This window comes from Vulpes lagopus, chromosome 11, assembly GCF_018345385.1.
Source record: "Vulpes lagopus strain Blue_001 chromosome 11, ASM1834538v1, whole genome shotgun sequence".
NCBI lineage: Eukaryota > Metazoa > Chordata > Mammalia > Carnivora > Canidae > Vulpes > Vulpes lagopus.
The window spans coordinates 77,002,770-77,027,326 of record NC_054834.1 but is presented as its reverse complement, the minus strand read 5'-3'; the positions used below and the strand labels follow the sequence as shown (position 1 = coordinate 77,027,326).

Sequence of the window (24,557 nt, the reverse complement as noted above, 5' to 3'; positions counted from 1 at the left end):
TAAGTCAAATAAATAGAAAATTATGTATTTTATATTTAATACAAGGTTATGAAAACCTCCCACTTCAAAAGGCAAGTTCTCCTAACTAAACATTTTACACCCTCTAAATTATTTCCCTAAAATAACAGACCATCTATTTTAGCTCACTAAGACCTTGGGGCAAAAAGAAAAAAACAAAACAGATGTGAATCTCTGCCCCCCACACTCATTAGCAGAGTGCTCTGAGCAGTTCCTAAACTTTCCTAAGCCAGTTTCTTCATTTGTCAGAGAAAGGAGAGGATGGTACCAGCTTATGGAAGCACTGGGAACATGACGTAGGAAAGTAAACCAGCACAGCATTGGTGCTCCTGTGGTCTGAATGTTTGCATCCCCACTAAATGTGTATATGGAAACCCTAACCTCTAAAGGCTATGGTATTAGCAGGCCATGAGGCTAGCGCCCTTGTAAATGGCACTAGCAGGCTTATAAAAAGAGACCCAGTTCCCTAGCCCTTCCACCACACGAGGATACCACCAGAAGTCTAATAGCAGAAAGACACCTGACCATGCTGGCACCCTGACCTTGGACTTCTAGCCTCCAGAAGTATAAGAACTAGATTTCTGTTGTTTATAAGCCACCCAGAATATGGCACTGTTACAGAAGCCCCAACAGATGGACGGCGGGGAGTATAGCAGAGCCTTCAGAAATGGGAGCTATTTTTATTGCTACTTTGCGGGAACCTGAACAGCTAAGTTTATAAAGCAAAGTGCTAGTTTAGGGCACCTGGGTGGCTCAGTGGTTGAGCATCTGCGTCCCAGGGTCCTGGGATCAAGTCCCACATCAGGCTCTCTGCAGAAGCCTGCTTCTCCCTCTACCTAGGTCTCTGTGTCTCTCATGAATGAATGAATGAATGAATGAATGAATGAATGAATGAATGAGTAAATAAATAAATAAAAAATAATACAAACAAAACAAAGTGCTAGTTTCACAAGTGTAAACTGAAGGCTAAGTATTAAATGACTTAAGGTCTTAATGAATAAGGAACGAAAATAAGATAATGGAATCCAAGAGTCCTGATGTTCACACATGACTCAGTAACAGGCTCTGTGCTAATTAATCACAAAGAAGATGAAAACACATAGCCATGCTGTGCATCACCTTACCTTCCTTTGGGAAGTTAACTGTACTTGATAAATAGCAGCTGACCAATGTTTAGTGCTCCTTCATTTAGCGCTTTTATCTCTTGTACACCAACAATCACAACATGCCTCTTACAAAGCTCATTAATGAATATTACCACTACCATTTCAGATGGAAAAATTAAGGTAAACTCTAATGGTCTCACAGTAAGGCAGAAGCAGAAACTGAAGTAGACTCTAAATACCATTCTCTCTAAGAGAACATGCTATTCTTCTCAAGCATTAGCTGAATTTATAACTGACAATTTTTGGTCACTATTTAATTCCAAAGATGGAATCACAGGTCTAAAATAACATCATTTGTAACATACCTTTCAATTTCCCATCAAAGTCAGGGCTTGTGGCCACCTGGAGTCCTGGATGTGGTAGGAGAAAGCAGGTGACATTGGAGAAGCATGAGTGAATGTGATTTCGGACATTCTGAATTTCTTCATGTTGATGTTCTTTCACCTGCCAAAAATGACCAACAATTTACAAAGGACCATTTGTTTTTCTTCACTAGGAACCACTAGTATAGGACAAAGGAAAGATTTCCCAACTCTGATGGATTACAGCCACCTGTTTTGTCCAATGAGAAAACTCAGAACCCTAGAAACAATAAATGCAATAAATGCATTTGATTAACCGTGGTTTGGCTTCTATAGCTATCAAAGAACAGGACTATAGAGTTTTTTTTAAAAAAGAGTATAGGGGATCCCTGGGTGGCTCAGCTGTTTACCGCCTGCCTTTGGCCCAGGGCATGAGCCTGGAGTCCCGGAATCAAGTCCCGCGTCAGGCTCCCTGCATGGAGCCTGCTTCTCCCTCTGCCTGTGTCTCTGCCTCTCTCTCTTTCTCTGTCTCTCTCATGAATAAATAAATAAAATCTTAAAAAAAAAAAAAAAAAAAAAGAGTACTGCACAATATTTCAGAAGAACAAGGGAAGGTTTGTGGGCATGAAGGAGATCTAATTAGTTAGTAGTGATCGACAAAGGACTCCTGTCCTTAATTTTGGAGAACAGGTTAAGCCTGTTTATATCTACCCCAAAACTAGTGAGAATTTTGAAGAACAACAACAGAACTAAAGTTCTGAATACACCAATCTAAAGACACACACAGAACCTGGTGCAAAATGTGAAACGGGAACCACAAGCAAAGTCTGGGCCAGTCAGGAGTCCTTCAAAAGTCCTTTGAAGCCAGAGTCCTTCCTTGCAATTCCTGTGCACTACATACCCAGGCTCTGTGCTCCTACATGAATACTAGCAGTGTGGTAATATGCCTAAGTATTTAACACACTTAATATAATTTTCCATAATCTGCTTTAAATACTATGGCTAAAGGCAAATTAGAAAGTTATCACTAGGGATTCCTGGGTGGCTCAGCGGTTTAGTCCCTGCCTTCGGCCCAGGGCGCGATTCTGGAGTCCCGGGATCGAGTCCCACATCCGGCTCCCTGCATGGAGCCTGCTTTTCTCTCTGCCTATGTCTCTGCCTCTCACTCTTTCTCTCTCTCTCTCTCTCTCTGTGTGTGTGTGTGTGTGTGTGTGTGTGTATGTGTGTGTCTCTCATGAATGACTAAATAAATAAAATCTTTAAAAAAAAAAAAAAGAAAGTTATCACTACTTTCCTTGTAGGTAATTCCTCAGAAGGTTATATTTCTACTAACCTGTAGACGCTTATCCAAAAAGGACATTCCTCCCTGTAGTCCATAGTTGTATTCATAAGGGAAACTCCAGTCTCGAACCAGAAACATTAGAGTCTATTTAGGAAAAGAGAAGAACATATTATAAAGCTGCATAAATGCATTTTCAAAATAACAGCTGAGGGATCCCTGGGTGGCTCAGCGATTTGGCGCCTGCCTTTGGCCCAGGGCGTGATCCTGGAGTCCCAGGATTGAGTTCCACATCAGGCTCCCTGCATGGAGCCTGCTTCTCCCTCTGCCTGTGTCTCTGCCTCTCTCTCTCTCTCTCTCTCTCCCCCTGTGTCTCCCATGAATAAATAAAATCTTAAAAAAAAAAACAGCTGAAATATTTCTTTAGTGCCAGCTTCTTCAAAGGAGGCAAAAAATTGTGAAGGATTTATTTCTTCTGTAAAGGTTTCTTCTTAGAAACCTTATAAACACTAGAAGGACATGTATAAGTCAAATGTGAGATGAATATATCCTATTGACTATTTTTGTTCCCATGGGTTGATAAGAGCAGAAGGAAGAGATTGAGGAGATGTTAAATTCAAGGCTCTGCTCTGAAGGCAAGTATGAAAAATGTGGTAAAGGACAAGAAAATAACAGGGTACCAGCTAATCATAAAATCAGGTCTACTTTTAATGTTAGAAAGGAAAACTAAATTAAATAGTAATACTTAAAACTCCTTTAATGTTATTGAGATTACTATGCATTCTCATCCTTGTGAAACAATTAGCTAAAGCAGGGGCCAGAAAACTCTTTTGTAAAGGACCTAAGAATAAGTATTTTAGACTGTGGTAACAAGCAGCAGCTATGGACAAATGAATGTAGCTGTGTTCCAATAACATTTTATCTAAATTTAAATGTTAGTGTCCACAGCTAATTCACACATGGCATGAAATAGTATCACTCTTCTGATTTCAACCACTTAAAAATATAAAAACCATTCCTAACTCACAGGTGATATAAAAATAGGCTGCTAGCCTGATCTGGCCTGTGGGCTGCAGTCTGCTGACCTCTGAACTAAAAAAAGACATAAGAGGTGCCTGGATGGCTCAGCTGGTTAAGGATCCAACTCTTGGGAGCGATTTTGGGCCCATTTCAGAGACTGCGGGGGTGTTGTCACCATGTTCCTGTCCGCGGTCACCTTTGCCAAGAGCAAGTCAAAAACCATTCTGGTGAAAATGCTGAGCCAAGCTGGAACAGGTTACTCCTTCAACACTAAGAGAATCCGACTACGGGAGAAACTCACTCTCTTACATTATGACCCAATTGTGAAAACAAAAGTCCTCTTTGTGGAACAGAAGAAAATACGCTCCCTCTAAACAATGGATTGAAAATGAATTTGATTTATAAATGAGAAGACTGGGATCCCTGGGTGGCGCAGTGGTTTAGCGCTTGCCTTTGGCCCAGGGCGCGATCCTGGAGACCCGAGATCGAATCCCACGTCAGGCTCCCGGTGCATGGAGCCTGCTTCTCCCTCTGCCTGTGTCTCTGCCCCTCTCTCTCTCTGTGACTATCATAAATTAAAAAAAAAAAAAAATATATATATATATATATATATATATATATATATATATAAATGAGAAGACTAAGGGCGGGATACTGATTCAGAAATTCTGCAGTGTGTAATAAAAGAAGAGGAAATAGCACGGAATCACTGCCTCCTGTGATTTGAAGGCCATTGTGAAGAAAAATAATGTACTGAAAGTTCTTCATATTAGGACATATATCATTGCATCACATTTACTTATCTTTCTGGATATTTTTATAGCCCTTAATAAAAAATATTAAAATAAAAAAAAGGGGACCAACTCTTGGTTTGACTCAGGTCATGATCTCAGGGTTGTGAGATCAAGGCTTATGTGGGGCTCCCCACTCAGCAAGGAGTCTGCTTGAGATTCTCTCTCTCCCTTTCTGCCCTTCCCCAACTTGCATGTATCCTCTCTCTAAAATAAATACTCTCAGGATCCCTGGGTGGCTCAGCGGTTTGGCACCTGCCTTTGGCCCAGGGCATGATCCTGGAGTCCCGGGATCAAGACCCTCATTAGGCTCCCTGCATGGAGCCTGCTTCTCCCTCTGCCTGTGTCTCTGCCTCTCTCTGTGTCTCTCATGAATAAATAAATAAATAAATCTTTAAAAAAATACTCTCTTTAAAAAATAAAAAACAACAACAAAAATAAAACAAAAGACATGAATTACATTTATAATTAGCATTCTACCTGGAAGGGTTTTTGGAAAATTTCATCCATTGCCAGACGACCATATTCTGTGAAGAGCTTTAAAAAAGAAGAGTTAATGGTTTGTTAGTTAAAATTATTTAAAGTATGTCTACGGCTACTGTTTAGCTAAGAATTCATTCAATAGACTCAATGCTATTTATGAGACCAAAGTTCTATAGTTTCAAAAGCTTGGAGAGCCATGAGCCTTAAAATAATCTGTTATTCCTCTGCCTCATAACCCAGATCCCAATTCATTAGCAAACCCAGAATCCAACCACTCACAGCTTCCATGTGGCTTGGAAAATTACAACAGCTTCCTAACTGGTCCTCCTGCCTTGGCCTTTGCTGTCCCCCAGACTATTCTCGGTACAGCAGCCACAATGGCTCTGCTATGAGGACAGTTAGATCACATCATGCCTCTGCTTAAAACCCTCCAACCTCATAGTAGAAAAGCCAATCCCTTACGGTAAGATCCGGCCACACTGGCCCTCCTGGCTCCTCCTCAAATATGCTGCACACACTGCTGCCTTAGAGCCCTTGTTCCAACTCCTCCTTCCGCCTGTAACTTTCTCCCCCCAAATAACTGCACAATCCACTCCCTCCTTTTTATGGCCTTTACTCAAATGGCTTCCCAAAGAAGCCTTCCCGACTGCCTACCTCAAAAGATTACAAGTTTCCCCACAATTCTTCTTACCCCATAACTTTAAAATATTTCTCCTTAACCTATCTCACTAACATGCTATACCTTTACTTATCTTGATAATTCACTTCCAGAATTTACTCTCCAGGAGGGCATGAAGGTTTGTACTACTCTATCTCTGGCAGCAAGAGGAGTACTAGACCAAGAGTGCCACGCAAATGACAAAATGAACAAATTCTCTAAGGTCAGTATTTCTATGTACATTCACCTCTATGTCCTCATGAAGCCTCTCACTAAAAATACAGGAAAATGAAGTTTAAAAGTTAAAAGTTATTAACTCAGGACAAAGAGGATGAGAAATGATATGGCAACAAAGAAGAGTTGTCAACACTCTGGAAGGAAAACCGACAAGTGAAAAATTATCTCAGGTTTTGGCTTTCTCTGCCTTATCTGTGACAAGCAGGGACCAAAAGAAACAAGTGGATTCTCTCAGCAGTCCCCAAAAGGCTCAGAAATTAGAAGCCCTGGTCACCATGAAGGAGAGGGTAAGGGAGTGGGGCTAACAACTAAAGAAATGGTTCCAAGTCTTTGGAGACAACACCTACACTCCCAGATCCTGCTCCCTCCCTGCACTCCAAATCCTCTACCTGTCCCCACAGAAGATGAGAAGTGTACTATCTGGAGGAAATGAATCAGAAAGAATTAAGACCTTTATATAAAACTCAGCCAACAGGAAGAAGGTAAGTCCCCTACCTTACTGGAAGAAGGTAAGTCCCCTACCTTACTTTTACTTAGGTCAAAGTCTACATACTGAACAGTGAGACTCCTTAGCCTCTCATCCTATGGGAGCCACAGCAAGCTTCTACCCAGGAGTTTAAAGAATTCTTCTTTGGGGAAACTGACAGCCCAAGAATAGGCTGCAAATACAGACATTCAGGGGTTGCAACAAAATACCCAAATAGTCTTGTCCAGTCACCTCACTGTGACCCAAACCAGTACACAAGGCCCACCCTCTCTTCAAAGGTCCCAGTCAGATTTATTTTTTAAGATTTTATTTATTTATTCATGAGAGACACAGAGAGAGAGAGAGAGGCAGAGACACAGGCAGGAGGAGAAGCAGGCTCCATACGGGGAGATGCAGAACTCGATCCCAGGACTCGGGGATCACATCCTGAGCCAAAGGCAGACGCTCAACTGCTGAGCCACCCAGGCGTTCCCCCCAGATTTTTAAAGGCTCATTCTTAAATACATTTGGCCAAGGACACCAGACTTTTGAGAAAAGCTATTAGCAGAAGAGACAAAAACTTATGTCCTTCAATTCTAAAACATCATCTTATATTATTCCTTTTCTAATTTCTTTCCCTCCATTTTCTATTACCTTTTACTAAAACACCCCCCTCATTATTAACAGGTGCAACCTCTCGTGAACTGATGCTTAACCTCTCCTTGTTTGCTATGCCCTCCCATTCTCCTGCTCCTCTCTTCCCTTTTTGCTCTTCATTCTCCTGCCCCACCCTGCTCTTTTGTCTCTGCTTCACTCTCTCTTTCTGGTCTGTCTTCTGCTCTGTCCTTTCATTCAGCCCGCCAGGGAGATTTTCTCCAATTCAGTGTCCAGCTCTTTCTCTACTGAAGTTCCCAATTTTACTGACATAGTGTTCATTTCCGAGCTTTTGTTTTCTTTCTTTTTTTTTTTTTTTTTTTTAAAGAAATTTTTTAATTTTTATTTATGATAGTCACAGAGAGAGAGAGAGGCAGAGACACAGGCAGAGGGAGAAGCAGGCTCCATGCACCGGGAGCCTGACGTGGGATTCGATCCCGGGTCTCCAGGATCGCGCCCTGGGCCAAAGGGAGGCGCCAAACCGCTGCGCCACCCAGGGATCCCTGGAGCTTTTGTTTTCTGAATGTTGCTTTTTAACAGTATCCTGTTTTTTCTTGGTTGCAACAGCTGCAACATCTTCTCTTTCTGAGGAGATGCCTTTATAAAGAATGAAGAAAAAGCCCACGTTAAGGTACATTACCATGAAAATTCATGCCAAGAATAAGAAGATCTTAAAAGCTTCAGAGAGAAAAAAGTCACATACAAAGGATCAGGAATCAGATGGTGTGGGACTTCAGCAGCAACACTGGATGCTGGAAAGCAATGAAACAATGCCCTCAATTCTGAAAGAAAGTTATTTCTATCCTGTAATTCTAGGGTAAAATTCAAATATCCTCGGACTTATAAGAACTCAAAAAAGGTTGAGTTCCATCCATTCTATCCTTTCTCAGAAAGCCAGTGGAGAATGTTTAGAATTAAGGAGACTAAATAAAAAAGAGAAAGAGGATAAACAAAAGAGCTTTCTATTCTCCCAGAAATAAACCTATACCTATATGATTATTGACTTTTATGACAAATAAGCCAGCAATATACAATGAGGAAAGGACAGTCTCATCAATAAATGGTACTGGGAAAACAGGACAGCTTCATGCAAAGAAAGAAACTGGACCACTTTCTTACACCACGCACAAAAATTAATTCAAAATGGATCAAAGACTTGAACCCAAAACCTGAAACCCTAACAATTTTAGAAGAAAACATAGGTGGTAAGCTCCTTGACATCAGGTCTCAATGATTTCTTGGACTTGGCAACAAAAGCAAAGGCAGCAAAAGCCAAACTAAACAAGTGGAACAACATCACATTAAAAAGCTGCACAGCCAAAAAAACAAACAAACAAACAAAATCAAAACATTAACAATGAAAAAGCAACCTATCAGTGAGAGAAAATATTTGAAAATCATTTATCAGATAAGGGGTTAATAGCCACACTATATAAAGAATTCATACAACTCAACAGCCAAAAATAAAAAACAACTAACAACCCATAATCCAATTAAAGAATGGCCAGAGGATCTAAACAGACATTTTTCCAAGAAAGATATACTGATGGCCAATGGGTACATGAAAAGATGCTCACCATCAATAATCACCAGGAAAATGAAAATAAACACCATAATGAGATGTTACCTCCTACCTATCAAAATGAATATTTATCAAAAGGAAAAGAAATAGTAAGTGTCAGCAAGAATGTGGCAAAAAGGCAACACTTATCTACTGTTGGCAGGAATTTAACTGGTACAACTATTAAGAAAAACAGTATGGAGGGTCCTCAAAAAATTAAAATGAAAACCACCATGATCCAGCAATTCCACTCCTGGGTAATTACTTGAAGGAAATGAAAACAGTAACTCAAAAAGACATATGCACCCCCATGGTCAATGCACCCTATTCACAAATGCCATGATATGGAAGTAACCTAAATGTTCATCAATGGATGAATGGAAACAAAAAATGTGGTGCCTATATTCAGTGGAATATTATATGCCATAAAAAAGAAAGCAATCTTGCCATCTCCAATAATATGGATGGGCCTTGAGGACATCATACTAAGTTTTAACTAAAGTAGAGAAAGGTAAACACCATATGATCTCACTCATATATAGAATCTGAAAAACAAAAACTTTAAACACTTAAAAACAAGCATATGGATAGAGAGGTGGAGTGGGGATAGGGGAAAGAAATGAAAGAGGTTAAATGTACAAACTTCCAGGGGCATCTGACTAGCTCAGTAAGAAGAGCATGCAACTCCTGATCTCAGAGTTTTGAGTTCCAGCCCTATGTTGGGTATAGACATCACTTAAAAATAAAATCTTTAAAAAGAAAAAAGGACAAACTTCCCGCTATAAAATATATGTCATGGATATATAACATACAACATGGTGACTATAGTTAATAATACTTCAAAGTATTACTTCTAATACTTAAAAATACTGCAAAGAGAGTAGATAGTAAATGTTTTCAACACAAAGGAAAAATAGTAAAATTTTTAATAAAAAAGAAAGAAATTGCCAGTGGGACAGCCGTGCACCAGGACTAGAGGAGGCAGTCCAGAGGACAGAAGGAAAACCAAGTGCCCAGGAGTGATGCCTTCCCCAAGGAGAAAGAAAGAACCTGAAGTATGAAGACCACACTGAGAGATTTTAGGAGTCTATCCCATGAGATACATTAGTGACAAGCACACAGAACAGTAAACTAAAAAAAAAAAAAAAAAACATGATACAGGTAATTCATTACAAGAAGTGCAACCATAATTCACAAGCAACCTCAGTGAAGGAGAAGTATACTCATATAATAAAGCAACTGTGAAAGTTTTTATAGCCAAAAATTGTGCTGTAACTATTGGAAGGACAGGGTAAGGAAGCTGTGGGTGAGAATGGGAGAGCAGTAAAGATGCTAAGCCCTAATTTTACAAAGAAGTCATTGCTATTTCCATTGTAAAAACCCAGAAGGAGCAAAAGTATGTTCTTGAAAACTTTAGAAGCAAAGAGCAGAAGACACAACCCAAAGTGACTACCTCTGAAGAAAGGAAGTAGGAGATCCAAAGAATGTTCTTTTTTTAATTTTTATTTTTTTATTTTTTATAAACACCGTAACACTACTGACTTTTAATCTGTGTCTATATACATTACTTTGTTAAAACAATAAAATGATGCTTAAGAAAAAAGAAAGTACTTAATACACATAAAATACCATATAGAAACAAAACCAAAACACACATACAAAACTACAAAACCTAGGATCTCTCTTATCTGTAATCCTGAAATCCAAAAAGCTCTAAAAACCCAAGGTAGGTGGCAAATCACATGAAGGAAAACATGCCTTGAGCGGATGTGAGGCTTTTAATAAGCTTTATTTATTCCATCTCATGCATCAGTCATAGCTTCCACTGCAGAAACAGTAACATGCTTCATAGGAAGTATTACCTGACTGCCCATTCCTGTCCCTGACCTCTTGATTATATGCACCATATTTTCTATCTGAAATCCAAAAACTTTCAAATTCCAAAACACACGTATGTCTTAAAGGATTTGCCTAAGACTTGTTGTCACGTTTTATACTTCCTACAGGGATATATATGTGTTTATAAGGAAAAAGAACTTGAAGGATATATTCAAACCTGGTAATGATATGTGGTGACCTCTGGGGACAGGGAAGGGAGACTTCAGCCTTATCCAAGGTGCCCAATTTTTGGCAAGAACAGCATCATTTCTAATTTCATAAAGGATACGCTGTTAACTTCTAAAAATACAGAGACTACTAGAGTCACCGATATCATATTCCTAATTTATAGAGCTAAATTCAGCCTCTATGAAGAAGGCATAGACTGAAGAGAGGATCTCCACCAGGAAACATACTGGAATCAGGGTCTGCACCAAGGTCATCATGTTAAGATGAGGTCATCACGGTGAGCCCTAAGCCAACAGGGCTGGTTTCCTTGTAAGAAAAAGTAGCATAGACACAGGGAGAAGAATGCTATGTGAAGACAAGGAGACACACAAAGGAAAGACAGAAGCAGACACTGAAGCCCTATGGCTAAAGCCAAGGAACACCAAGGACTGCAGCAAACCCCCAGGAACGAGGTAGGAACAAGCACGGAATCTTCCCCACAGACTCACAGAGGGTATGGCCCCGCCGACAACTGACTTCTGACTGCCAGACTCCAGAACTGTGAGACGATACATTTTTGATATCTTAAGCCCCCTCATTTGTGGTACTTAGTGACAGCAGCCCTCACACATCACCTGTGCCTACTCATTCATGACCTCACAGGTCCTGGATGACACGTTCCATAAGGAATTATGTCTACCTTAAACATTAACATGTCTACTGGGTCCACTGTCTCACACAAACCAGGTGTTCAAAAAAATGTGTGAAAGGATGGAGTCTATAAAGAAATTTCAGGTGAAACGATGTGAAACTCAAGTATTGATGGAAATGTTTCAGGAACCCTCAACCACTGAGTCGTGGCACCAGAAAAGAACCACCAGTTACTAAGTACAAGCTATTGCTACTAGTAACATTAACAGCCAAAGTTAAGGGATTAGTGTCTTTTCTTTTTAAAGGAATAGGAATTAAAACTAACTCAGGGTTATCCCCATAATAAGTGACACCATCATTCCTTTGCATGCTTCTATGTTTTCTTGAACGTCAGTGGGACAAGTGGAATCAGAAAGGTATGCCAACCCTCCTCCTGTGTCTCTGCCTCTCTCTCTCTCTCTCTCTCTCTCTCTCCCTCTCTCTCTCATAAATAAATAAATAAATCTTTTTTAAAAAAGAAAAAAAAAGAAAGGTATGCCAAGGGGCACCTGGGTGGCTCAATGGTTGGGCATCTGCCTTTGCCTTAGGTTGTGATCCCGGGATCCTGGGATCAAGTCCCATATCAGGCTCCCTGAGGGGAGCCTTCCTCTCCCCTCATCTCTCATGAATAAATAAAATCTTTAAAAAAAAAAAAAAAGAAAGAAAAGAAAAGACAAGACAAGACAAGACAGACATGCCAAGAATTACATTCAACTCTGGCATATTCATGAAAGAGTATTTTACAGGAATAACACATAAAAACTGCTGCATGGTGAAAAGAAGATAATAACTAGTAACAGTACTCGTAATAATAACGGCCCACAGTTATTAAGCACAAACTCTTTTCTAGGCATGTAATTCTCTGCATTTTATAAATACTTATTTATTTAGCTTCACCTGGATTTTTGCAATAGCTTCATAACCAGTCTCACCAAATGCACACCTGTCCCTAAAAATCTATTCTAAATAGCCAGAGCGATCCTCTGCTCAAAGAACATCACGCCTCTGCTCAAAATATGGCTCCTATATCCATTCCCCAGAGGAAAAGCCTGAGCCCTTGGCATAGGCCGAGTATGAGCAGAACCTAAATGCCTCTCTGACTTTATCATTAAGCCTCATCCTGTCACAAGGCACCTGGGTGTCTCAGTGGTTAAGAATCTGACTCTTGGGAATCCCTGGGTGGCTCAGTGGTTTAGCACCTGCCTTTGGCCAAGGGTGTGATCCTGGAGTCCCGGGATCGAGTCCCACATCAGGTTCCCTGCATGGAGCCTGCTTCTCCCTCTGCCTGTGTCTCTGCCTCTCTCTCTGACTATCATAAATAAAAAAAATAAAATAATAAAAAAGAGTCTGACTCTTATTTTGCCTCAGGTCATGATCTCAAGTTTGTAAGATCAACCCCCAGGTCAGGCTCCACACTCGGCAACAATCTGCTTGAGATCCTCTCTCTCCCTCTCCCTCTGCTCTTCCCCATCATGTACAAGCACTCTCTCTCTCAAAAAAGAAAGAGGAAGGGAGGAAGGGAAGAAGGGAGGAAGGGAGGAAGGGAGGAAGGAAGGAAGGAAGGAAGGAAAGAAAAGAAAGAAAAGAAAAGAAAAGAAAAGAAAAGAAAAGAAAAGAAAAGAAAAGAAAAAAGGAAAGGAAAGGAAAGGAAAGGAAAGGAAAGGAAAGGAAAGGAAAGAAAAGAAAAGAAAAGAAAAGAAAAGAAAAGAAAAGAAAAGAAAAGAAAAGAAAAGAAAAGAAAAAGAAGCTCCTCCTGTCTTACCTCCTAGTCCCAACCACTGGCCTCCTTGCTATTCCTTGATCCTGCCAAGCACCCCCCAGCTCTGGTCTTTCTTCTCACTGTCTCCACTCCAATGCCACTCCCCACTCCCTGATATAGCTGCAAGACTTATTCACCCACTCTCTTGGGTTCTGTGCTCAACTCAGTAAGGCCTTCCCTGATTACCCTGTAAAAACAGGGTACAGGACTGCTGTGAGCCAAAAACCTTCCCCCGTAGTTCAACCTATTCTTAAACCTACTCAGCTGTAAAATTTTTCCTAGTCTTAAAACTTTTAAATGAAGGGGGATCCCTGGGTGGCTCAGCGGTTTAGCGCCTGCCTTTGGCCCAGGGCGCGATCCTGGAGTCTCGGGATCGAGTCCCACGTCGGGCTCCTGGCATGGAGCCTGCTTCTCCCTCTGCCTGTGTCTCTGCCTCTCTCTCTCTCTCCATGTCTATCATAAATAAATAAATCTTTAAAAAAAAAAAAAAACTTTTAAATGAAATATGATGATATTAAAATTGTTATGATAAATACATACCTGTAGCTGTTGAAGATCATCTTCCTGAATGTTCTGGGACAAATTATATATCTAGAAAACAAACACCAAATTGATACCACTCTACCTGCACTTCAAAGGAATCCCAAATAAGCCTAAAGCATTGACTAGAAGCTTTGTACAACTAAAGGTTTACATATAAGAACATGAGGTCTGTTCTATACACATAAAATTGAAATAATCTAATTAATTCTTCCTTTGCACCTTAAAATAGTTTTCTTAAGTTCTCACTAAATCTCCATTTCCTGTGTGATGTAATTAATGTCATTTCAATTTCTATTTTTCAGACTTTTCTTGGAGTATTTTATACATACTTAAGTATGTATAAAATTACATACTTATGTATTTTTCCACTTTATGACCAAAGTGGAAAAATAGTTAAAGCTCCTTCTTGAGCTTGTATGAGCCTACCTTATATCTATAGCCTAAAAAGAACATTTACTCATCACCTAGGGAGTTCTGATAACAGAACAACTAAAAATAGATGTACTCCCTTTATCTTATTTCCTCTGCAAACTTTGATCTTAATCAAGTGGTGATACCTGAACAGAACTAGTCATGGTGCTCAGAGCAAAGATGGTGGCACAATCTTTCACAGTGGACTGGCTGTCAAATGCCCCCTGGGTATCCATCAGAACAACTGCAACCTAAAAGAAAGGGAGATACCAAGAAAATTTGTTAGAGTGAGAAGGGGAAAAATGTAGAAAAGAAATCAAGAAGTACAGGTAACAATTAAATGAGGCTTTGGCACCTGTTTGTAGTTCTACAGAAAAGTTAGTTATTTAAGTGTCTTGTCTTGATCAGAGAATTTTCCTAGAGAAGATTATCTGCTCTGATCTGATGAGATGGTATGAAACAGAGGTCTACAGAGCAATACATATACAAGAGGAAAGTGCCCCGCCAATCAAAAGAGCCAAACTTTGAAATCAATTAGCTCACTTGGCAAGCCAGTCTTTTGGATATTTTTACTCACAGAAATAATATGATTATCACTTTTATGTAACTTATACATCAGGTCCCATTAATCATGTATTACATTCTTGAGTTTATTTTTATATCTCCAACCCACTACTGTGGTAAACCAGATACAATATAAATCCATGCAAAAGAAAGCATGCAGAATAGAAAGATAAAATCAAACAAATAAAGCCTCAATACGCTGAAACCTAATGACAGACATGAAGGCTTTATCCTTTCCACAGGATAGGTGGAAATCCACCTTTCCAATGGTATCAGTTCATGAATCCATTTTGTGAAGAGGATACTATCAAACTGAACAAGTAATCGGCACTAATCATGGCTGAGACAAATGAAGATCAGAACACAAGAGAATAGTACTAGATCTCCACCTCAGATCATATAAAATGGATCAATTAACTCAAAGTGGATCAAAAATCTAAATGGATCAAAAATCTAAATGTAAGAACTAAAACCATAAAACCTTTAGAAGGAAACAGAAGAATGAATCTTCAAGATCCTGGATTAGGCAACAGTATCTTATTTTTTTTAATATTTTATTTATTTATTTGAGAGACAGCATGCACACACCCATACACACGAGGTGGGGGTAGCAGCAGTGGGAGATGCAGACTCCCTGCAGCCCAACACAGAGCTCAATCCCTAGACTCCCAGGATCACAACTTGAGCTGAAGGCAGACATGCTTAACCGACTGAGCCATCCAGGCACCCTAGGCAATAGTTTATTAGATATGACACGTAAAGCACAAACAACCAAAGAAAAAATGGACAAACTGGATTTCATCAAAAATTAAAAACTTCTGCACATCAAGAGATACTAACAAGAAAATAAAGACAACCTACACAATGAAAGAAACTAATTGCAAGTATTCTTTCTGGACAACGGTCTAGTATCCAGAATAAACAATTCAACAATAAAAAGACAAATGACCCAACTGAAAAAATGAATTTGAAAAGATATCTTTCCCAAGAACATATACAAATGGCTAATAAGTACATAAAAATAGTCTCAACATCAAATGCAAATCAAAGCTGTAATGAATCAAAATAAAAAACTTCTGAACAAAATTTTAAAGTTTTAAGTTAAAAAAAAGCTTTTACATAGCAAAGGAAACCATCAACAAAACAAAAAGACACTGCTGAACAGAAGATATCTGCAAATGATGTATCCAATAAAGAGTTAATATCTAAAATATATAAAGAATTTATACAACTCAACACCAAAAAGCAAATAATCTGATTAAAAAGTAGGCAGAGGATCTGAATAGACATTTTTCCAGACATACAGATGGCCAACAGATACATGAGAAGATGCTCAATCTCATTCACTATCATCAGGGAAATACAAATCAAAACTACAATGAGGTATCAGTCAGAATGCCTAGTATCAAAAAGAAGCGACAGTGGCTCAGTGGTTGAGCATCTGCCTTTGACTCAAGAGCATGATCCTGAAGTCCTGGGATCAAGTCCCACATCAGGCTCCCCAGAGAGAGCCTGCTTCTTCCTCTGCCTATGTCTCTGCCCTCTCTCTGTGTGTTTGTCATGAATAAATAAATAAAATCTTAAAAAAAAAAAAAAAAACAAGGGGTGCCTAGCTGGCTCAGTCCATAGAGCATGCAACTCTTGATCTTGTGGTCATTCATGAGTTTGAGCCCCACACTGGGTGAAAAAAGAAAGAAAAGAAAAGAAAAAGAGAAAGAGAAAGAAAAGAAAATACAAACAGCGACAATGGGATCCCTGGGTGGCGCAGCGGTTTGGCGCCTGCCTTTGGCCCAGGGCGCGATCCTGGAGACCCGGGATCGAATCCCACATCGGGCTCCCGATGCATGGAGCCTGCTTCTCCCTCTGCCTATGTCTCTGCCTCTCTCTCTTTCTCTCTCTGTGACTATCATAAATAAAAATTTAAAAAAATTTAAAAAAAAAAAAAAAACAGCGACAATGTGAAGAAAACAGAACCCTATGCACTCACTGTTGGCAGAAATGTAAACTGGTATAACCACTGAGGAAAACAGTATGGAATTTCCCCAAAAAATTAAAAATAAGAAATAACAAGTGTTGATGAGGATATAAAGAAAAAAGAACCCTAAGAACTGTTGCGGGTATGTACACTAGTACAGCCACTTTGGAAAAACAGTATAGAGGTTCCTCAAAACATTAAAAATAGAGGGGCTCCTGAGCAGCTTAGTTGGCTAAGTATCTGCTTTCAGCTCAGGTCATGATCTCAGGGGCTCCCTGCTCAGACACGAGTCTGCTTCTCCCTCTCCCTCTGTCCCTCCTCTGCTTGTGTGCTCTCTCTGTGTCAAATAAATAAGATCTTTTTAAAAAATTAAAAATAGAAATACCATGTGATCCAATAATTCTACTACTAGGTGGAAACAAAAGGAAACAAAACACTAAAAAAATAAAACCACAATGAGATACTACTTCACACATAGGCCGCTATAATAAAAAAGACAAACTATAATAAAAAAGACAAACGAGACTGGGTGTGGCAAGCATATGGCAAGACTGGAAGCCTCCTGCATTTCTGGTGAGACTGCAGGATAGGACAGCTGCATTTCTGGTGAGACTGCAGTATTTTTGCAGTGTTTCGAAAGGTTAGGTATGGAGTTGCCATATGATCCAAAAATTCCACTCCCAGGTATACAACCAGAAGTACTGAAAACATGCTTAATCCTATAACTCAAGAGGAATGAAGGAAGAGAGGAAGGGAGGAAGGAAGGAAGGAAATAACTTGACTAAATAAATAGGCAAAGCACTTGAATAGACATTTCTCCAAAGACAACATACAAATGGTCAATACATATGTGAAAAGGTACTCAGTATCACACATCATCAGGAAAATACAAATCAAAACCACAATGAGATACCATCTCATGCCTATTAAAATGGGTATTATCAAAAAACAAACAAAAGAAATAGGGGCACCTTGCTGGCTCAGCTAGTAGAACATGTGACTCTTGATCTCAGGGTCATGCCCCATCCATGTTGGGCACAGAGATTACTTTTACAAAAGAAAAAAATAAATAAATAAAATTTTAAAAGAAAGAAAGAATAAGTGTTGGCTAGGATGTACAGAAATCAGAACCCTTGTACACTGTTGGGAATACGATCTCATACAGTGCTATGGAAAATAGTTATGGAGATTCCTCAAAAAATTAAAAACAGAACTTATAACCTTATAATCCAGCAATTCCTCTTCTGGATATATACCTAAAAGAATTCAAATCAGTATCTCAAGATATCTCTAGTCCCATGTTCACTGCTGCACAATTCGCAGCCCAGATATGGAAACAACCTAAATGCCCATCAACTGATGAATGGATAGAGAAAATGTAGTATCTACCTACAATGGAATACTACTGAGCCTTAAAAAGGAAGGAAATCCTGCCATATGTGACAACATGGATGAACCTGGAGGACATTAAGTAAGACAAGCCAGTCACAGAAGGACAAATACAGCTTGATTCCACTTATATGAGGTATCTAAAATAGTCAAACTCAGAGAAACAGAGAGTAGAATGGTGGTTGGCAGGGGAGAAAGGGAAATGGGAGTTATTTAATGTACATAAAGTTTCAGTTATGCAAGATAGTAAGTTATTGAAATCTGCTACACAAAATAGTGCCTATAGTTAACAACACTATACTGTGCACTTGAAATTTTACTGAGAGGGTAGATTTCATGTTAAGTGCTCTTACCACAGTAAAAACAAAGAAAAAGAAAGGATGTGTTCAAACACTTGTACGTGAATCTTCATGGTAGCATTATTCGTAATGACCACAAAGTAAAAGTAACTCATATATCCTTCAAGTGATGAAAGGATAAAATGTGACAGACACATCCACACCACACAATATTATGCAGCCATGGAAAGAAATGAAGTACTGATGCATGCTACATTGTGGATGGATCTTGAGGGCACTGGGCTGGCAGGGAGAGTGGGAGGGAGGCCAGACGCAAAGACTGCAAATTACATGACTCCATTTGTATGAAATGTCCAGAACAGGCAAACAGATCTGTGGAGAAGGAAAAGAGATCAGCAGTGGTCAAGGGCTGGGACAGGAGGGAAATGGGGAGTGACTGCTAATGAGTAGCAGGTTTCTCTATAAAGTTTGAAAATGTTCTGGAATTAGATGGCAATGGCATTTGCACAGTCTTGTAACTATCCTAAAAACTGCTGAATTATACACTTTTAAAGGATGAATTTTATGATATGTGAATTATAACTCAATGAAAAAGAGCTCATCCTGGCACACATTTACTAACTAGAAAAATGAGGCTGAATCAGGGAAACCAGGATAAATACTAAAGACAGGCTCCTGCGGAACAGGAGTCATACGTACACTACGATAAAGTGCTGGATATTTGGAGGAAAAGCTATTCTCCTATCATGTAGTGAAATGGTAAACCGCCATAACCACTGTCAAGAACAATTTGGCGGGCAGCCTGGGTGGCTCAGCGGTTAAGTGTTGCCTTCAGCCCAGAGCATGATGCTGGAGACCCAGGATTGAGTCCCACATCAGGCTCCCTGCATGGAGCCTGCTTCTCCCTCTGCCTGTGTCTCTGCCTCTCTCTGTGTGTATCTCATGAATAAATAAATAAAATCTTTAAAAAAAAAAAAAAAAAAAAAAAGAACAATTTGGCAGTAGCTAGGAAAAGGGGAAATGGGCATTCTCAAACCTAGCCATTCCAGGTCCAGATAGCTTTCTAATGCTTTGACCCAGAAGCCAATCCAGGCATCCCTGAAACTAAATTTCTATGCGTACTGCACTCTGATACTTTCTACTCTTTCCTAGTTCTTTGTTTTTAAATACTGGTTATGAATCAATAAATTGATTTCTCTACCCTTAATGGGTCATGGACAGAGTTCAAAAAACTGTGGCCTGGAGTCATGCTTGCCGCATTTACTCAAGAAGACATTTACCAGATTGCTCACTGTAGCAAGGATTAGCAAATTTAAAAAAAGGGGCACCTGGTTGGCTCAGTGGTTGAGCATTTGCCTTTGGCTCAGAGCATGATCCCAGGGTCCTGGGATCGAGCCCTGCATCAGGTTCCCTGCAGGGAGCCTGCTTCTCCCTCTGCCTATGTCTCTGCCTCTGTGTGTCTCTCATGAATAAATAAAATAAAATCTTTAAAAAAAAAAAAAAGGAAATTTTTTTTTTAAAAAAGGAAATAATCTAAATGCCCACCAGTGGGTAAAGGGGCAAAATAAGGTATTTTCATATGATGATTATCAGATAACTGTTAAAAAGAATAAACTAGAGCTACATATTTAAGAATGTAGATTTTAAATTAAAAAGTAAAAACAGGGCAGCCCCAGTGGTACAGCAGTTTAGCGCCACCTGCAGCCCCGGGTGTGATCCTGGAGACCCAGGATCCAGTCCCATATCGGGTTCCCTGCATGGAGCCTACTTCTTCCTCTGCCTGTATCTCTGCCTCTCTCTCTCTCTGTGTCTCTCATGAACAAATAAAATCTTTAAAAAAAAAAAAAAAGTAAAAACAAAATTACTTTTTTTTAAGATTTTATTTATTTACTTAAGAGAGTGTGTGCAGTGAGGGGAGGAAAAGGGACAAGCAGAGGCTTAACCTCAAGATCCTGATATCACGACCTGATCCTGGAAACCTGGGATCAAGTCTGTCAGGCTCCCTGCATGGAGCCTGCTTCTCCCTCTGCCTGTATCTCAGCCTCTATCTCTCTCTCTCTGTGTATCTCTCATGAATAAATAAAATCTTAAGAAAAAAAAGAAAAAAAAAAGTCAGCAAACCAAAATGATATCAAAAAATACTGAACTTTAAAAAGTCAATTCAGGGATCCCTGGGTGGCGCAGCGGTTTGACGCCTGCCTTTGCCCCAGGGCGCGATCCTGGAGACCCGGGATCGAGTCCCACATCGGGCTCCCGGTGCATGGAGCCTGTTTCTCCCTCTGCCTGTGTCTGCCTCTCTCTCTCTCTCTCTCTCTCTGTGACTATCAAAAATAAAAATTAAAAAAATAAATAAATAAATAAAATAAAAAGTCAATTCAAAAGATAAAATGAGGCCACTACAAATGTTAGATAACAATAAGCAAAGCTTACTTACTACTAAGATTGTAGAGATTTCTAAACTATTATGAAAAATTAATATACCAGTTGCCCCCAAAGTAAAAATCAGGTCCAAAAAAAAAAATATATATATATATATATATCAGGTCCACCAATTCTATGCGAAGAGATCATATAGGAGTGCCTGGGTGGTTCAGTGAGTAAAGCATCTGCCTTCAGCTCAGGTCATGATCCCAGAGTCCTGGGATTGAGTCCTGCATTGGGCTCCCTGATCAGTAGGGAGTCTGCTTCTTCTCCCCTGCCCCCACTCATGCTCTCTTTCAAATAAATAAATAAAATCTTTATTTTTTTTAAATTTATTTATGTATTATAGTCACACACACAGAGAGAGAGAGAGAGAGAGAGAGAGAGAGAGAGAGAGGCAGAGACACAGGCAGAGGGAGAAGCAGGCTCCATGCACCGGGAGCCCGATGTGGGATTCGATCCCTTTGGGATTGGGCCAAAGGCAGGCGCCAAACCGCTGCGCCACCCAGGGATCCCTGGGTCATATTTTCTTAATATTTACCCACATTTCCCATATTATCCCTGACCATATTCTAGGATACATTTAAGAAATTTTGGAAACTATTGGATCCTTTCTGTTCTGGCTTGTATTTATTTATTTATTTTTTTATAGATTTGATAGAATCTAGTGCTTATTTATTTATTTATTTATTTTTATGATAGTCACAGAGAGAGAGAGAGGCAGAGACACAGGCAGAGGGAGAAGCAGGCTCCATGCACCAGGAGCCCGACGTGGGATTCGATCCCGGGTCTCCAGGATCCCGCCCTGGGCCAAAGGCAGGCGCTAAACCGCTGCGCCACCCAGGGATCCCAAATAAAATCTTTAAAATAAAAAAAGGGTCGTACAGTCAAAAATATTTATTCCTAAAAAGAAGATTATGAAAGCATCTACCACACATTACCGGAAATGTAGAAAGAGTAATGATACAGAACAATCGAAATGAAATTGAAATGACTGAAATGAAAACTGAAGGGCTGATTGTAATGCCACATCTAAGAGCAGCTTTATTACTAACAGCAGATCTTAACTCATTGGGTCTCTTTTTGGCATCTCTGAAATGAAAAGACTGGACTTCCACTTCCAATCAAAATGGAGTTAACAAAGACTGAAACTTACTCTCCCACCTAAAACCAAAAAATAACAGAACAAACACATGAGACAAAAGTTCATGACTCTGGTTATCAGGCCATCAAAGGATAATGATTCTTGAGGGAAAGAGAACAGATGAGATGAGCCCTTCTGTTGTCCCAGCTTACTGGCCAAGGCATGGGGGGGAAAACAGGCAGAACTCAATGGATTCCCTGAGTTAAGGAGACACAGCTGAGAGTCAAGGAAACCAAGGAAGCAGGAATTCTCAGGCAGAGTGTCTGAGAGGAGAGACTCACAAAGACAAAGAACCCCAGGGATCTGCAGAGGGTCCGCATCAAGAGTTCAGCTGAGTACTGACAAGCATGTGCGCAGGAGAACACTACCTGAGGCTAAAGAAACAAGCAATCAAAAGGTTTAAAGGAGGGGCACCTGGGTGGCTCAGTCAATTAAGCATCTGCCTTCAGATTAGGTCATTATCCCAGAGTCCTGGGATATAGCCCCACATCGGGTTCCTTGCTTGGTGGGAAACCTGCTTCTCCCTCTCCCAAGCTTGTACTCTCTCTCTCTCTCTCTCTCTCAAGTAAACAAATAAAATCTTTTTAAAAAAGGCTTAGAGGGAACAGCAGTGTTCAGAGGGACAAAAATGGACCTGTTCCCTCAAGCCAGACTGAAAAAAAATCCCATAATTCTAGAGTACTCAGAAGATTCTTGCCTTAGTACTGAGGAATAAATAATTCTAGATTAAGTACTACTCTGGTGCCATTCAATAAACCTTAAAAGCCAGAACAGGGGATCCCTGGGTGGCGCAGCGGTTTAGTGCCTGCCTTTGGCCCAGGGCGGGATCCTGGAGACCCAGGATCGAATCCCACGTCGGGCTCCTGGTGCATGGAGCCTGCTTCTCCCTCTGCCTGTGTCCCTGCCTCTCTCTCTCTCTGTGACTATCATAAAAATAAATAAATAAATAAATAAGCACTAGATTCTATCAAATCTATAAAAAAATAAATAAATAAATACAAGCCAGAACAGAAAGGATCCAATAGTTTCCAAAATTTCTTAAATGTATCCTAGAATATGGTCAGGGATAATATGGGAAATGTGGGTAAATATTAAGAAAATATGACCCAGGGATCCCTGGGTGGCGCAGCGGTTTGGCGCCTGCCTTTGGCCCAGGGCGCGATCCGGGATCGAATCCCACATTGGGCTTCCGGTGCATGGAGCCTGCTTCTCCCTCTGCCTGTGTCTTCCGGTACATGGAGCCTGCTTCTCCCTCTGCCTGTGTCTCTGCCTCCCTCTCTCTCTCTCTCTCTCTCTCTCTCTCTCTCTCTCTCTGTGTGTGTGACTATCATGAATAAATAAAAAATTTAAAAAAAAAAGAAAATATGACCCAGGGGCAGCCCAGGTGGCCCAGTGTTGTAGCACTGCCTTTGGCCCAGGGAGGGATCCTGGAGACCCGGGATCGAGTCCCACGTCAGGCTCCCTGCATAAAGCCTCCTTCTCCCTCTGCCTGTGTCTCTGCCTCTCTCTGTGTCTCTCGTGAATAAATAAATAAAATCTTAAAAAAAAAAAAAAAAAGGGCAGCCCTGGTGGCGCAGCGGTTTGGTGCCGCCTGCAGCCCGGGGCGTGATCCTGGAGACCCAGGATTGAGTCCCACGTCGGGCTCCCTGCATGGAGCCTGCTTCTCCCCATGCCTGTGTCTCTGCCTCTCTGTCTCTCTCTCTGTGTTGCTCATGAATAAATAAATAAAATCTTAAAGAAAGAAAGAAAGAAAGAAAGAAAGAAAGAAAGAAAGAAAGAAAGAAAGAAAGAAAGAAAGAAAGAAAGAAAAGGAAAGGAAAGAAAAGAAAAGAAAAGATAAGATGACCCAGTGAGTAGAAAAATCAATTAAAATTAATCCAGAACAGAGGTGTCTGGATGGCTCAGTTGGTTAAGCGTCTTGACTCCTGATCTCAGCTCAGGTCTTTTTTTTTTTTTTTTTTTTTTAATTTATGATAGTCAGAGAGAGAGAGAGAGAGAGAGATGCAGAGACACAGGCGGAGGGAGAAGCAGGCTCCATGCACCGGGAGCCTGATGCAGGATTCGATCCCAGGTCTCCAGGATCGTGCCCTGGGCCAAAGGCAGGTGCCAAACCGCTGCGCCACCCAGGGATCCCATCAGCTCAGGTCTTGATCCCAGAGTTGTGAGTTCAAGTCCCACACTGGGCTCCACATTAGGTATGGGATCTACTTAGAAAAAAAAAATTTTTTTTAATTTAACCCAGGACAGATATAGATGTTAAAATTACCAGAAAATGACTCTAAAACAGCATTCTGTATAACTGTACTCCATATATTCAAAAAGTTAAGTAGTGACATGAAAGACATAAAGACCTAAACTGAACTTCCAGGGATAACAATCATGTCTACAATGAAAAATACACTGGATTATAAAAACTGGGGAACTTGAAGGTCTAGCAATAGAAACTGCCCAAAAGGAGAGAGAAAAAGCAAGAGTCAAAAAAATGAACAGTTCATCAATGGGCTACGGGACAGCCTGATATACGTGTAATAGGAGTTCCAGAGGAGATAAGGGACAAAAAATTTGAAGAAATTATGGCCAAAAAATGTCCAAATTTGATAAAAATTATGAACTTGCAAATTCAAGAAGCTCAATAAAATCCAAACACAAGAAACATGAAGAGGACTACACTAAGGCACATG

At 40.2% G+C, this 24,557-nt stretch overlaps 2 protein-coding genes across 2 annotated transcripts in view; one reads left to right on the top strand and one right to left on the bottom strand.

Annotated features, from left to right (window-relative positions):
• The window catches only part of ATL3 (atlastin GTPase 3), a 62,046-nt gene that overhangs the window by 19,036 nt on the left and 18,453 nt on the right, over positions 1-24,557 (bottom strand). Inside the window, exons 4-8 of the mRNA XM_041721820.1 lie at positions 14,231-14,335; positions 13,671-13,721; positions 5,057-5,113; positions 2,820-2,912; positions 1,490-1,628 (exon numbers count right to left, since the gene is read on the bottom strand). Of these exons, the coding sequence (XP_041577754.1) occupies positions 1,490-1,628; positions 2,820-2,912; positions 5,057-5,113; positions 13,671-13,721; positions 14,231-14,335 (445 nt within the window). The remainder of the gene's footprint in view (positions 1-1,489; positions 1,629-2,819; positions 2,913-5,056; positions 5,114-13,670; positions 13,722-14,230; positions 14,336-24,557) is intronic.
• LOC121471296 (39S ribosomal protein L33, mitochondrial-like) lies at positions 3,941-4,549 on the top strand. Its single transcript, XM_041721821.1, has 2 exons — positions 3,941-4,190; positions 4,417-4,549. Exon 1 carries the CDS (start codon positions 3,962-3,964, stop codon positions 4,157-4,159), a length of 198 nt encoding a protein of 65 aa, XP_041577755.1. The 5' UTR covers positions 3,941-3,961; the 3' UTR covers positions 4,160-4,190; positions 4,417-4,549.